Source organism: Thunnus albacares, chromosome 11 (genome assembly GCF_914725855.1).
Source record: "Thunnus albacares chromosome 11, fThuAlb1.1, whole genome shotgun sequence".
In the NCBI taxonomy this organism is placed as follows: domain Eukaryota; kingdom Metazoa; phylum Chordata; class Actinopteri; order Scombriformes; family Scombridae; genus Thunnus; species Thunnus albacares.
Genome location: NC_058116.1, coordinates 3,123,199 through 3,137,519, shown reverse-complemented (window position 1 = coordinate 3,137,519; position 14,321 = coordinate 3,123,199). Strand labels below are relative to the sequence as shown.

The 14,321-nt window shown below is 40.1% G+C and overlaps 1 protein-coding gene and 11 non-coding genes across 12 annotated transcripts; 11 read left to right on the top strand and 1 right to left on the bottom strand.

Annotated features, from left to right (window-relative positions):
- Positions 1-3: 3 nt before the first annotated feature.
- On the bottom strand, positions 4-2,745 carry LOC122992316 (caspase-1-A-like). Its single transcript, XM_044366079.1, has 5 exons — positions 2,627-2,745; positions 922-1,181; positions 880-891; positions 416-589; positions 4-318 (listed from the first exon to the last, which is right to left on the bottom strand). The coding sequence occupies exons 1-5, from the start codon at positions 2,631-2,633 to the stop codon at positions 253-255; spliced, it is 519 nt and encodes a 172-aa protein (XP_044222014.1). The 5' UTR covers positions 2,634-2,745; the 3' UTR covers positions 4-252.
- A 5,621-nt stretch (positions 2,746-8,366) lies between these two features.
- On the top strand, positions 8,367-8,485 carry LOC122993002. The gene has a single exon (XR_006406268.1). It is a non-coding gene; the product is annotated as a 5S ribosomal RNA (ribosomal RNA).
- Positions 8,486-8,926: 441 nt separating this feature from the next.
- LOC122992972 lies at positions 8,927-9,045 on the top strand. The gene has a single exon (XR_006406239.1). It is a non-coding gene; the product is annotated as a 5S ribosomal RNA (ribosomal RNA).
- A 441-nt stretch (positions 9,046-9,486) lies between these two features.
- Positions 9,487-9,605, top strand: LOC122992971. The gene has a single exon (XR_006406238.1). It is a non-coding gene; the product is annotated as a 5S ribosomal RNA (ribosomal RNA).
- A 451-nt stretch (positions 9,606-10,056) lies between these two features.
- Positions 10,057-10,175, top strand: LOC122992969. Its single transcript, XR_006406236.1, has one exon. It is a non-coding gene; the product is annotated as a 5S ribosomal RNA (ribosomal RNA).
- Positions 10,176-10,616: 441 nt separating this feature from the next.
- On the top strand, positions 10,617-10,735 carry LOC122992968. The gene has a single exon (XR_006406235.1). It is a non-coding gene; the product is annotated as a 5S ribosomal RNA (ribosomal RNA).
- Positions 10,736-11,176: 441 nt separating this feature from the next.
- LOC122992967 lies at positions 11,177-11,295 on the top strand. Its single transcript, XR_006406233.1, has one exon. It is a non-coding gene; the product is annotated as a 5S ribosomal RNA (ribosomal RNA).
- A 451-nt stretch (positions 11,296-11,746) lies between these two features.
- LOC122992966 lies at positions 11,747-11,865 on the top strand. Its single transcript, XR_006406232.1, has one exon. It is a non-coding gene; the product is annotated as a 5S ribosomal RNA (ribosomal RNA).
- A 451-nt stretch (positions 11,866-12,316) lies between these two features.
- LOC122992992 lies at positions 12,317-12,435 on the top strand. Its single transcript, XR_006406258.1, has one exon. It is a non-coding gene; the product is annotated as a 5S ribosomal RNA (ribosomal RNA).
- Positions 12,436-12,876: 441 nt separating this feature from the next.
- LOC122992965 lies at positions 12,877-12,995 on the top strand. The gene has a single exon (XR_006406231.1). It is a non-coding gene; the product is annotated as a 5S ribosomal RNA (ribosomal RNA).
- A 441-nt stretch (positions 12,996-13,436) lies between these two features.
- LOC122993011 lies at positions 13,437-13,555 on the top strand. Its single transcript, XR_006406275.1, has one exon. It is a non-coding gene; the product is annotated as a 5S ribosomal RNA (ribosomal RNA).
- Positions 13,556-14,006: 451 nt separating this feature from the next.
- Positions 14,007-14,125, top strand: LOC122992977. The gene has a single exon (XR_006406243.1). It is a non-coding gene; the product is annotated as a 5S ribosomal RNA (ribosomal RNA).
- Positions 14,126-14,321: the final 196 nt, after the last annotated feature.

The window sequence follows — 14,321 nt, the reverse complement described above, 5'->3', positions numbered from 1 at the left end:
TTACTGTATCTAAAAGATCAATGTTTTATTTTGTTTAGGTGGAGACAAAAAGGAAAATCATGGATTAAATGACAAAATACACTGATACAAGAATAAATGATAATTCAGAGACATATCAAACCATTCTCTGTCTTTCCTTACAATCTATTAAAGACTGAAATCACCATAACAAATGCTAAAAGTATCATTTTCAGGTGGAGCCATTAAAACAGATAAAAACAGCAGTGTGTAATTCATAATAATTCATCGGTATCAGTTATACAGTACACCAGGAAAGTTTTCACGCTTGGAGAACTTAATTACAGCATCATCAATCTCCTGCGAGAACACATAAAAGTCAGATACCAGTTACTGTATCACTCAATCAACCAGACAAACAGATTAACTACAGATTAACACTAACATGAGAAAGCACCTTTCCAGTGAGATCTGTGTGTTTCACCACCTCGTATCCCAACCCTTTAAGCAGGTTCTCCATATTCTGCTCGTCTTTCTCTGCTCCATTTCTGTTGTTTAAATGAGCAAATTCTATGTTGGTGATGAGCAGGGCCACACGACTCCTGATGGATTCTTCAGTCACAAGGTAAGGCTGAAAAATGGAAATTTACACAAAGAAAGTTAAACAAATAATTGTTATAATCATTTGCAGGAAAAAATTTACTATAGCTACTTAGTAGACTTTAATAAAGAAAATTAAGCTCAAAGAAAAACATTTTATTTCTCGATAAATGATGCACAAGAAACCATCTTAATGTTAATTAGTTTTGCATCAAAACTAATTTTTTTCCTTGATGTTTCCACTACTGGCAAATAGCTGAAGGTAAATCTATTAGTTAAGACCATGTGACATATTTGATAATGCTTTCATGAATGACTAACCTGATCATCGGTTGGTTTGAGTGTGGTTGACGACCTCTACTTCAAGGACAGGCTTTTGTAAAACATAGAATCTCTGTGTTGAAGGTGAGCAATCATCTTCCTGCTGGCTTCATCTCCTTTCCCCATCACTGTGTCAATGAGGTAGCGTGCCATGTCTGCTGTGTTTGTGTTGTCCTCAAGTATTGAATTTTTCTCTCCGCGATTCACAACGCCATCCTTGAGAAGGTCATCCAGGAGCTGCTTAATAAGTTCTCTGTTCACGTTCTCCACAAACTTACTCCTCATCTTGAAAAGCTCCTTGTCTAGGAGAGGGAATATGAAGAAAAAAAGAATGACACATTTCAAATTTTTGTCTCTTGCGGTGGTTTCAAAGAAGGTGCTAATGATGAATCAGACAGAACATTAGAAATATTTACAAAAACATCAACTTTTCACCAGGTAACTTTGTGACAATGCATTGTTCAGATAATCCTTCAGTTCATCTGTAATATCCAAAATTAACAAATGGGGTTGTCACTTATCCTGACAGTGATGAAAGGATGCTTGGATGTTTAAATTCTGAAAACCATCTGAAATCACTTTGTGATTTGATCATATTTCAGCACAATTTATAATAATATTAAACAAACATAATAATAAAACAAATGTGATAAATGAATGTATGAAGCAACTGTGATTAAATGATCATTGATGATACATTAAACATGAACTAATCACATAAACTCACAGTAATTAAATCATCATGAGTCATGCCTTAGTTAGACTCAAGAGCTTTTATTGACACATGTACGGCAACACTGAATTAGTGAAATTTGGCTTCCTAGAGCTCAAGTTGCAATTAGAGAACATCATAAATAATAACAAGTATTAAAAGAGAGAGAGAGAGAATAGAAAGATAAGAAAGAGATGAAATACATATATGTGTGTACATATATATATATATATACACACACATTAGGCCTATATTGCAAATATATATTGCACATTTAAGTGTATTGCAAAGTAGTGATAAGTAAATATATGTGAATATGTGAGTGATGCATTACTTTTTTGAGCCGTTATTAGTGTTAGCATTGTTTCTGTATGCTTTATGTATATAAGGTGGAAACTGCTTATATGGATCAAAAAAAATGGGATAGAATCATTTCTCTATAAATGCTGTTTAAATAATTCACTTATAGTAATCAAGTAGTCCGCTTACAGTGTTCATTTTGGGGCTTTTTATACATGACAACATTTGGGGAAAAAAATGAAAACTATGATGATTCTATTTTTTTTTAATTTTCTCTCTCTCGCTCTCGGCTTTTTCAAAATGTCGGGAAGCCGTCAGCAAAGCCTAACTTTACTTTTAACGTTATCAACTTTAGAGAAATGTCCTCCCCTCTTCCTAGTAATGTTTTTGTCTTCCCTCATGACAGAGTTGTACAGTGTTACAGGTTGCGTTTCTCTTATTTCATCTCGTTTTCTTTTCTTTACTTTCCCTTTCTTTTTGCAATAGGCGGGCATATAGGTGGCATATTCAACAAAATGCAGACTCATCAAGACTTTTCTTTGACAGACATTCGTTGTAAAAGTGAGAAAGTTTAAGAAATATTATCTCTAACCCCTATCCTCCTCACCGCCTCCGTAACACAGACCACACACGTTAAATATTAGTTTATGGAAGTTTTTGTCTGATCGCCTTCACATTGCCGCCAACTTTGAAGTCATGTTACTTGTTAAGTGCATTTACACCGAGAACTCTTACCTGCCATCGCTCAAGTCTTGGATCACTGGATTATTTAAACTGAAGTCTGAAAATTGCGCATGAAAACCCCCCAGCTTCCTGTAGTCTGGTGGGTGCGTAATATGGATGTATCAAGATAGGAGAGTTCTTTTTATACATCCATGGTGCGTAAAGGAAACTGGGTGGTGGTCTCCGTTTCCTGCCTTACGTCAATAAACGTACTTTAAAAAATCAGTACAACAGGGTACTATTAAGGATTAAAAATGAACCATAAAAATACACCAATCAAATATAAGATGAACAACACATATTCTAACCACACATAAACCATGCCTATTGTTACTTTCAAAGCATATTTTGAAAGCCAAAATGTTGCAAAACTGCTGGTTAAAGGTTCACTTCACCCAAATAACAAAGAACACAGTATCATATGCAACTCTAGTGTTGTCTGGCCACACATACTGCATTTAAATACCCAGATATATTTGTTTGGGGGCTTTTCATACCTGAAGAGGGAGATTTCTTTTTCCTACTTTTATGTGATGTTTAGCATATGAATAGACCTTCTCATAACTGTTGAGCATTGTTAAAACAGTATGTGCATCTATATTTTCATCTCATGCAAACTATAATGACTATTTGCTTCACTTGCTCAGTGCGATTTGTTGCTAAAGCTGCTTAAAATAGTGCATATTGATTACTTTTTCATGAAGTATAAAGAAAGTTCAAGGCTACACTTTGTAGTAGCAAAGCAGTTCCTTATAAAACATTGCAATCATAATGTTTAATGTTAAACAAACTTTGTATTATGTAACACTTGACCTGTCTCAGTGGCCTGAAAAGAGATAGAAGCGTTTTGTTAGAGTGCCTCTGCCTTTTGGTCTCTGAGAGGAAATCCTCAAAGTGCAAAGCAGAGATGGGCGCAGCCTTGACACAGTGTGCGTGCCATGTCTGCTTTGTTACTGTTGTCCTCAAGCACTGAGTCTGTCTCCCAATCATTCAACAAACTATCTGTATGTATTCATGTACCATTAAAACATGTTACTAACTTGACTTCTTCCCCAGAGTTCTTTGTGCCTTTCTTCTCATCTCAGGAAACCCCATGGACCGTGCTGATGTGGGAATGTCATTCTCCTGTCCTTCTACAGCTGTTCCTGCTGTTGTTGCTAGTCATGTATCTATTGTTATTAGGGCCTGAGCCCAAAGGGTGAAGACCCTATTGTTTTTCGTGTGTTTCTTTCTTTCTTGTTACGCCACTTTAACTCTGAACACGATTACTTTTTGGACTGTTATTTTTGCCAATTGCTGATGTTCATATATGCACATATTTTTTCCACTTGGCTGAGGAGACTATTACACATATAATCATATATTGTCCTAATGATCAAGAAAGACTACAGCCTATATGAGGGGAGAACTTAAATGCTGAGCTACTGAACTCCAGTCTTCCTAAGTTTTTCCTTCATATATTGTCTTTCTTGATCATAGAATAATCTATGCTTGCATGCATAATAGCCTCCTCAGCCAGCTGGTAAAAATATGTGCATATATCGGCATCGGCAATCGGCCACAATGAGTTGGAAATATCGGCATATCGGATATCAGCAAAAATCTAATGTCGTGCATCCCAAGTTAAAAGTCTTTACATTACTAAAAGTAGACTTGATGAAAATTAGGAAATGAATTTGTTTTACACACAAACTCATCAAGGGTTTTCAATTTATTAATTGAAATTCAAGTGAATGGGCACAAAACTTGCATGATTTTTATGACACAGGTGTGAGCAAGGCAGCCATGTCTCACCCTGCAGAAAATTCTCATCCTCACACCGTTGAGATTTGATGTTTCGCCATGACAGAGGAAGTTGCTATAACTTTATTTTAAATGCTCCAATCTGCACCAAACTTTACATGTTTGATAAGACTCCCGGCCTGAACACGTGTACATGACAATATTCCATCAGTGATGCAAACTGGCTGAATAGCGCCCCCTATGAAATTTCAGTAAAGCAGCCCCAGCAGCGGGCAAAATAGTGGACTAAGGAAGTCATGTTTATCTCCTTCTTGCACTGTCTGAAAACAGTCCGGGTCTAAAGACATCTACATGCCCATCACAGAAGCCCTTCGATTGCGCTGCGGCCCAACGTGCGCAAAGGTGCGAAGGCCCGTTCAACGCTGCTTGCAGCTTTAATTGTTGTAGTTGTTGCTGTTGTTGCTCTGCTTCTCTGTGTATCCACCGCCCCACCCCCTTCTCTCTCTCTCAACCCAACCGGTCAAAGCAGACGGCCGCCCACCTAGAGCCGGGTTCTGCTTAAGGTCTCTTCCCATTGAAGGGGAGTTTTTCCTCACCACTGTTGCCAAGTGCTCGCTCATGGGGGAATTGTTGGGTCTCTTTCTCTGTAAGTTAAAGAGTACGGTCTATGTGAAAAGTGCCCCAAGATGACCTTTGTTGTGATTTGGCGCCATATATATAAAATTGAATTGAAAATTGAATCTTCTAAAATGTCGTCCAGGAGCTAGTTAAGAAGTGCTTTCGACACCTTTTCCACATATGTCCCCCTCACTCTAGCAAGTTCCTTATCTAGATAAAAGAATATGACTCTTACAGTATTTGGCAGGAATTACAGATCATATGAAACATTCAAACAACATGAAAATTGTGCCTGCAAAGTATTTAGATCATGAATACTTAAATTTTACCTGCCATTGCTCGTGAACTGTCTATCACTGAATCGTATTAAATTCTGCAGCCTTCCAACAAGTAAGGATGAGTGTGTATGCTTATTGGTTGAGGGTATGATGTTTACATCAAGGAAAACTACCTCCATCAAAGTTATGAGGGAACAATATTTTAATATAAGTAGCACTTATCAAATAACACCAGTTGCTGCGGTTTGTTGGTTGTGCTCTGAAATAAAGTGATGCCAATTAAGAGTCATTGCTCCAAATCAAAAGGGAATCTTCTCACTTGCTGTAATATCATGGTGTGAGCAGAGAAACAGCTCAAAATGCATCTCTGCACTCAGATTTTATAAGTTTAATTTTTAAAATATGCTTTTCTCTAATACAGTCATGCACCTTAAAGGAGCTCTTCTTCTATGTGTGTTTTTGTATGTGTCATAATTTACATACCTTCATGTCACGTGTATGCTTTGAGGTCTGTTGTAGAGCTTTGCATGTTTTGCTAAGAACACAAAGCTGCAGAAAAGTAGTGGTGATAACTGATGATGAAAATGGAAGCATTGTGAATTTGAATTTGAACCCTTGAATGCAGACCTCAGGACCATATCACACCCTGTCTAATGCACTTTTTTTTTTCTCAATTAAGCCCTCATACTCTATATCTTCTATTCCTCAATCTATTTGTTTTTAATTATCTTCTAGGGTCGAAATTTGCAATTCTTGAAAAACAGGATCTGTGGAGTGTCTTTTTTCAGGAGGTGATGTTGTGTGTTCCTGTTTGGCCCCATTAACACACACACACACAAGGTTGAAGAAGTTGCTTTTAGCACATTGTCACAGTAACGTGAGCTGCAGCACTGCTTTGATATTAGTTGATATTAGAGGGGTTTCATGACCAAATGGAAGATGTGTAGATGCCAAATCACAGCCACACTGCAGCAACATCAACAGATACATTAGAACATTTTTCATTTTTAACTGCATTGTGTGCTTCTGCTATTCCTCTAAACTGCATTATACTCTTCTTGTTGGGAATGTAACATTTACTATGTAATATTTCTAACATGTTTATTTGGTGTCATGTACCTTGTGTCACAGAGAATAACAAGCCCACAACAGCAGACATTCACAATCCAAGAAAAAGCATATTGAAAAGAAAAGGCCTTAACCCAACTGTTATCAGTCCTGTTAATATATAATATTAACCAGGAAAGGTACAGATATTCATAAAACAAGACATTTTCTAAACATCTGGAGTTCTGTATTGTAACAGCAAAGATAGACTCTTGAAAGATGGCATGGTGAAGTTTTCATTTGCGGTTAAACATCTGGACAGACATGAATAAAAACGAGAACACGAGTAAACGCCCATTCATAGTCAATATGTCACACTAAAAAATCCTAAAAAGGTTAATTATGCTGAGTTAACTTACTTATGCAATACCATTACAACATGATCTGACAAGAGGAATGACCACAGCTATCATATACCTTCATCCGATATATGCTGGAATGGATTTCCAATATAGTCCCTGTCTAATAAATGCCCAAACCACCACTTATTTAAATGATGAGAAATTAACAATGTATAACTTGTAGAGATGTTTCATTTTCAGGCACATTGTGTCTGACTTAATGGAAGTGTGGTCTAGTATCATAACTTTTAAAAAGCTTAAAAAAGATAATAAATGATGCACATTTTACATGATGTGGCGTTATAGAAGATCAAAGTCATTTCATAATTTTGTGAGTGGGTGAAGTTTAAAATCTGATGGAAGAACAAGGAACCAGGTGAAGGAAATCATTCAATATCCTGTTTTCTTTCCTTCAAAATAAAGTCAATCTGAGTAAGCAACCTGTTGAATCAAGGACTACAAATTAAATAAAACTCTTCAACTTTTGTGCTCCATTAATTAAAAGCCTTACACACTGTAAGATATATAAAAATAAAGAATGCATAGTTTATGTATTCACAAAGTAGCTCCTCAGAAAGCACTGCAAGAATAACTGAATGAATGAATGAATTTGAATGAATGAAATGTAGCTACAAAGTCTGTGTTGGATTCTGTCTCAGAGGCCTGGGGAGAGGTAGAAGCAGTTTGGGAGAGTGCATCTGTCCTTGGTAGGCATCTTGTTTTTGGTCACCGAGGGGAAATCATCATCAAAGCGTTGCATGACCTGCGAGGTTGAAACAAACAGTGTATGACATTAAGCAAAGCAGATAAAACAAGAACATCATTACTGCTTGCTCTTTGGTCTTCTTGCCTCACAGCTGATATTACTTTCCACTAGATAGATCGTATCTTATTATATATGAAAATTTTACATGCAGAAGAGAGTTTACACTTGAAAAACTTACTTTTCTGAAAAGTTCCTCAATGTCATCTTTATGCGCAAAGGTGTTCAGTACCTCAAAAATATATGTGATAAGAAAAAATCCAAGGAATCTATTTTTATATGAGACAGTATCTGCAGGAAAATTATAGACAGTTTTTATTGCATTACATTTTATTACATAAAAAGAAGAGAAATGAAGTCTTTTTCTTTGTGTGCATGTCGTAAAGCATCCTCTTCGATGTCTTCTTCACCAGCAGACAGGGACATATCTGGCTGTTGCACATTATCACAAACCTCACACAGCTGCTTCTGCACTAGATACAACAAATATTATTATTAATAGTAGGCCTATTTTTATTCATATCACTTTCACGTGTGAAATCTGGCTCTCTGGAGCTCCCAAATGAACAGACTGTTTCTTGCTACGTAGATCTATATAGTTCAATGACGACAATAAAATGAATGGAGCATTGTGCACAAATAATTCTAATGCCAACACATAGGGATAGAGTAAATATAGCAGAGATAACGAGTATTTCAATGCATTGTATAGGGATGATGAGGAATAATATAGGAGACAGATTACATATGGCTGATAGTATGACGCCATCCGTGATATTTGACGTGTGTCTTTTCCACACTGAATGGCAGTGGATGACAGTGGGATCTTGATTCATAAGACAGCGACGAATAGGAGGAGCCCGCGCGCATCTTTAAATAGGCTGTTTGCTGCCTCTTCTCTCGCTTACGGCCATACCACCCTGAACACGCCCAATCTCGTCTGATCTCGGAAGCTAAGCAGGGTCGGGCCTGGTTAGTACTTGGATGGGAGACCGCCTGGGAATACCAGGTGCTGTAAGCTTTTTCTTCTCATCTGTCATCAACGGAGGGCGCTGCTGCTCCAGTAGTGCTCACAGGTGTCTGGGAAAGAGAGCTGCACTTTCTTATTTCTTTCACACAGACTGTGAGAAAAGAAAAACCACTAATTCCAGGCAGATTACATATTTTGCACAAAACATTGAATGCAGCATCGTGCACAAAAAATTCTAATGCCAACACATAGGGATAGAGTAAATATAGCAGAGATAACGAGTATTTCAATGCATTGTATAGGGATGATGAGGAATAATATAGGAGACAGATTACATATGGCTGATAGTATGACGCCATCCGTGATATCTGACGTGTGTCTTTTCCACACTGAATGGCAGTGGATGACAGTGGGATCTTGATTCATAAGACAGCGACGAATAGGAGGAGCCCGCGCGCATCTTTAAATAGGCTGTTTGCTGCCTCTTCTCTCGCTTACGGCCATACCACCCTGAACACGCCCGATCTCGTCTGATCTCGGAAGCTAAGCAGGGTCGGGCCTGGTTAGTACTTGGATGGGAGACCGCCTGGGAATACCAGGTGCTGTAAGCTTTTTCTTCTCATCTGTCATCAACGGAGGGCGCTGCTGCTCCAGTAGTGCTCACAGGTGTCTGGGAAAGAGAGCTGCACTTTCTTATTTCTTTCACACAGACTGTGGGAGAAGAAAAACCACTAATTCCAGGCAGATTACATATTTTGCACAAAACATTGAATGGAGTATTGTGCACAAAAAAGTCTAATGCCAACACATAGGGATAGAGTAAATATAGCAGAGATAACGAGTATTTCAATGCATTGTATAGGGATGATGAGGAATAATATAGGAGACAGATTACATATGGCTGATAGTATGACGCCATCCGTGATATTTGACGTGTGTCTTTTCCACACTGAATGGCAGTGGATGACAGTGGGATCTTCACCTGTGAGACAGCGACGAATAGGAGGAGCCCGCGCGCATCTTTAAATAGGCTGTTTGCTGCCTCTTCTCTCGCTTACGGCCATACCACCCTGAACACGCCCGATCTCGTCTGATCTCGGAAGCTAAGCAGGGTCGGGCCTGGTTAGTACTTGGATGGGAGACCGCCTGGGAATACCAGGTGCTGTAAGCTTTTTCTTCTCATCTGTCATCATCAGCAGCTAAACAGGAGTTAAAGGTGAAAAGCAAAGCACATCTATGAACTGACATTTACTAACCACTAAGGGATGAAAAACACATATTTATCCGGTTCATTACAGATCACATAGGATATAAAATGCTGTTTTTTGTACAATAAATTGAATGGAGCATTGTGCACAAAAAATTCTAATGCCAACACATAGGGATAGAGTAAATATAGCAGAGATAACGAGTATTTCAATGCATTGTATAGGGATGATGAGGAATAATATAGGAGACAGATTACATATGGCTGATAGTATGACGCCATCCGTGATATTTGACGTGTGTCTTTTCCACACTGAATGGCAGTGGATGACAGTGGGATCTACACCTGTGAGACAGCGACGAATAGGAGGAGCCCGCGCGCATCTTTAAATAGGCTGTTTGCTGCCTCGTCTCTCGCTTACGGCCATACCACCCTGAACACGCCCGATCTCGTCTGATCTCGGAAGCTAAGCAGGGTCGGGCCTGGTTAGTACTTGGATGGGAGACCGCCTGGGAATACCAGGTGCTGTAAGCTTTTTCTTCTCATCTGTCATCAACGGAGGGCGCTGCTGCTCCAGTAGTGCTCACAGGTGTCTGGGAAAGAGAGCTGCACTTTCTTATTTCTTTCACACAGACTGTGAGAGAAGAAAAACCACTAATTCCAGGCAGATTACATATTTTGCACAAAACATTGAATGGAGTATTGTGCACAAAAAAGTCTAATGCCAACACATAGGGATAGAGTAAATATAGCAGAGATAACGAGTATTTCAATGCATTGTATAGGGATGATGAGGAATAATATAGGAGACAGATTACATATGGCTGATAGTATGACGCCATCCGTGATATTTGACGTGTGTCTTTTCCACACTGAATGGCAGTGGATGACAGTGGGATCTTCACCTGTGAGACAGCGACGAATAGGAGGAGCCCGCGCGCATCTTTAAATAGGCTGTTTGCTGCCTCTTCTCTCGCTTACGGCCATACCACCCTGAACACGCCCGATCTCGTCTGATCTCGGAAGCTAAGCAGGGTCGGGCCTGGTTAGTACTTGGATGGGAGACCGCCTGGGAATACCAGGTGCTGTAAGCTTTTTCTTCTCATCTGTCATCAACGGAGGGCGCTGCTGCTCCAGTAGTGCTCACAGGTGTCTGGGAAAGAGAGCTGCACTTTCTTATTTCTTTCACACAGACTGTGAGAGAAGAAAAACCACTAATTCCAGGCAGATTACATATTTTGCACAAAACATTGAATGCAGCATTGTGCACAAAAAATTCTAATGCCAACACATAGGGATAGAGTAAATATAGCAGAGATAACGAGTATTTCAATGCATTGTATAGGGATGATGAGGAATAATATAGGAGACAGATTACATATGGCTGATAGTATGACGCCATCCGTGATATTTGACGTGTGTCTTTTCCACACTGAATGGCAGTGGATGACAGTGGGATCTTGATTCATAAGACAGCGACGAATAGGAGGAGCCCGCGCGCATCTTTAAATAGGCTGTTTGCTGCCTCTTCTCTCGCTTACGGCCATACCACCCTGAACACGCCCGATCTCGTCTGATCTCGGAAGCTAAGCAGGGTCGGGCCTGGTTAGTACTTGGATGGGAGACCGCCTGGGAATACCAGGTGCTGTAAGCTTTTTCTTCTCATCTGTCATCATCAGCAGCTAAACAGGAGTTAAAGGTGAAAAGCAAAGCACATCTATGAACTGACATTTACTAACCACTAAGGGATGGAAAACACATATTTTTCCGGTTCATTACAGATCACATAGGATATAAAATGCTGTTTTTTGTACAATAAATTGAATGGAGCATTGTGCACAAAAAATTCTAATGCCAACACATAGGGATAGAGTAAATATAGCAGAGATAACGAGTATTTCAATGCATTGTATAGGGATGATGAGGAATAATATAGGAGACAGATTACATATGGCTGATAGTATGACGCCATCCGTGATATTTGACGTGTGTCTTTTCCACACTGAATGGCAGTGGATGACAGTGGGATCTTAATTCATAAGACAGCGACGAATAGGAGGAGCCCGCGCGCATCTTTAAATAGGCTGTTTGCTGCCTCTTCTCTCGCTTACGGCCATACCACCCTGAACACGCCCGATCTCGTCTGATCTCGGAAGCTAAGCAGGGTCGGGCCTGGTTAGTACTTGGATGGGAGACCGCCTGGGAATACCAGGTGCTGTAAGCTTTTTCTTCTCATCTGTCATCATCAGCAGCTAAACAGGAGTTAAAGGTGAAAAGCAAAGCACATCTATGAACTGACATTTACTAACCACTAAGGGATGAAAAACACATATTTATCCGGTTCATTACAGATCACATAGGATATAAAATGCTGTTTTTTGTACAATAAATTGAATGGAGCATTGTGCACAAAAAATTCTAATGCCAACACATAGGGATAGAGTAAATATAGCAGAGATAACGAGTATTTCAATGCATTGTATAGGGATGATGAGGAATAATATAGGAGACAGATTACATATGGCTGATAGTATGACGCCATCCGTGATATTTGACGTGTGTCTTTTCCACACTGAATGGCAGTGGATGACAGTGGGATCTTGATTCATAAGACAGCGACGAATAGGAGGAGCCCGCGCGCATCTTTAAATAGGCTGTTTGCTGCCTCTTCTCTCGCTTACGGCCATACCACCCTGAACACGCCCGATCTCGTCTGATCTCGGAAGCTAAGCAGGGTCGGGCCTGGTTAATACTTGGATGGGAGACCGCCTGGGAATACCAGGTGCTGTAAGCTTTTTCTTCTCATCTGTCATCAACGGAGGGCGCTGCTGCTCCAGTAGTGCTCACAGGTGTCTGGGAAAGAGAGCTGCACTTTCTTATTTCTTTCACACAGACTGTGGGAGAAGAAAAACCACTAATTCCAGGCAGATTACATATTTTGCACAAAACATTGAATGGAGTATTGTGCACAAAAAAGTCTAATGCCAACACATAGGGATAGAGTAAATATAGCAGAGATAACGAGTATTTCAATGCATTGTATAGGGATGATGAGGAATAATATAGGAGACAGATTACATATGGCTGATAGTATGACGCCATCCGTGATATTTGACGTGTGTCTTTTCCACACTGAATGGCAGTGGATGACAGTGGGATCTTCACCTGTGAGACAGCGACGAATAGGAGGAGCCCGCGCGCATCTTTAAATAGGCTGTTTGCTGCCTCTTCTCTCGCTTACGGCCATACCACCCTGAACACGCCCGATCTCGTCTGATCTCGGAAGCTAAGCAGGGTCGGGCCTGGTTAGTACTTGGATGGGAGACCGCCTGGGAATACCAGGTGCTGTAAGCTTTTTCTTCTCATCTGTCATCAACGGAGGGCGCTGCTGCTCCAGTAGTGCTCACAGGTGTCTGGGAAAGAGAGCTGCACTTTCTTATTTCTTTCACACAGACTGTGAGAGAAGAAAAACCACTAATTCCAGGCAGATTACATATTTTGCACAAAACATTGAATGCAGCATTGTGCACAAAAAATTCTAATGCCAACACATAGGGATAGAGTAAATATAGCAGAGATAACGAGTATTTCAATGCATTGTATAGGGATGATGAGGAATAATATAGGAGACAGATTACATATGGCTGATAGTATGACGCCATCCGTGATATTTGACGTGTGTCTTTTCCACACTGAATGGCAGTGGATGACAGTGGGATCTTGATTCATAAGACAGCGACGAATAGGAGGAGCCCGCGCGCATCTTTAAATAGGCTGTTTGCTGCCTCTTCTCTCGCTTACGGCCATACCACCCTGAACACGCCCGATCTCGTCTGATCTCGGAAGTTAAGCAGGGTCGGGCCTGGTTAGTACTTGGATGGGAGACCGCCTGGGAATACCAGGTGCTGTAAGCTTTTTCTTCTCATCTGTCATCATCAGCAGCTAAACAGGAGTTAAAGGTGAAAAGCAAAGCACATCTATGAACTGACATTTACTAACCACAAAGGGATGAAAAACACATATTTATCCGGTTCATTACAGATCACATAGGATATAAAATGCTGTTTTTTGTACAATAAATTGAATGGAGCATTGTGCACAAAAAATTCTAATGCCAACACATAGGGATAGAGTAAATATAGCAGAGATAACGAGTATTTCAATGCATTGTATAGGGATGATGAGGAATAATATAGGAGACAGATTACATATGGCTGATAGTATGACGCCATCCGTGATATTTGACGTGTGTCTTTTCCACACTGAATGGCAGTGGATGACAGTGGGATCTTAATTCATAAGACAGCGACGAATAGGAGGAGCCCGCGCGCATCTTTAAATAGGCTGTTTGCTGCCTCTTCTCTCGCTTACGGCCATACCACCCTGAACACGCCCGATCTCGTCTGATCTCGGAAGCTAAGCAGGGTCGGGCCTGGTTAGTACTTGGATGGGAGACCGCCTGGGAATACCAGGTGCTGTAAGCATTTTCTTCTCATCTGTCATCAACGGAGGGCGCTGCTGCTCCAGTAGTGCTCACAGGTGTCTGGGAAAGAGAGCTGCACTTTCTTATTTCTTTCACACAGACTGTGGGAGAAGAAAAACCACTAATTCCAGGCAGATTACATATTTTGCACAAAACATTGAATGGAGTATTGTGCACAAAAAAGTCTAATGCCAACA

Coding starts and splice junctions, on each gene's coding strand:
- LOC122992316 (XM_044366079.1), bottom strand. Junction 319..415: donor ACACAGATCTCACTGGAAAG/GTGCTTTCTCAT, acceptor GTGTTCTCGCAG/GAGATTGATGATGCTGTAAT.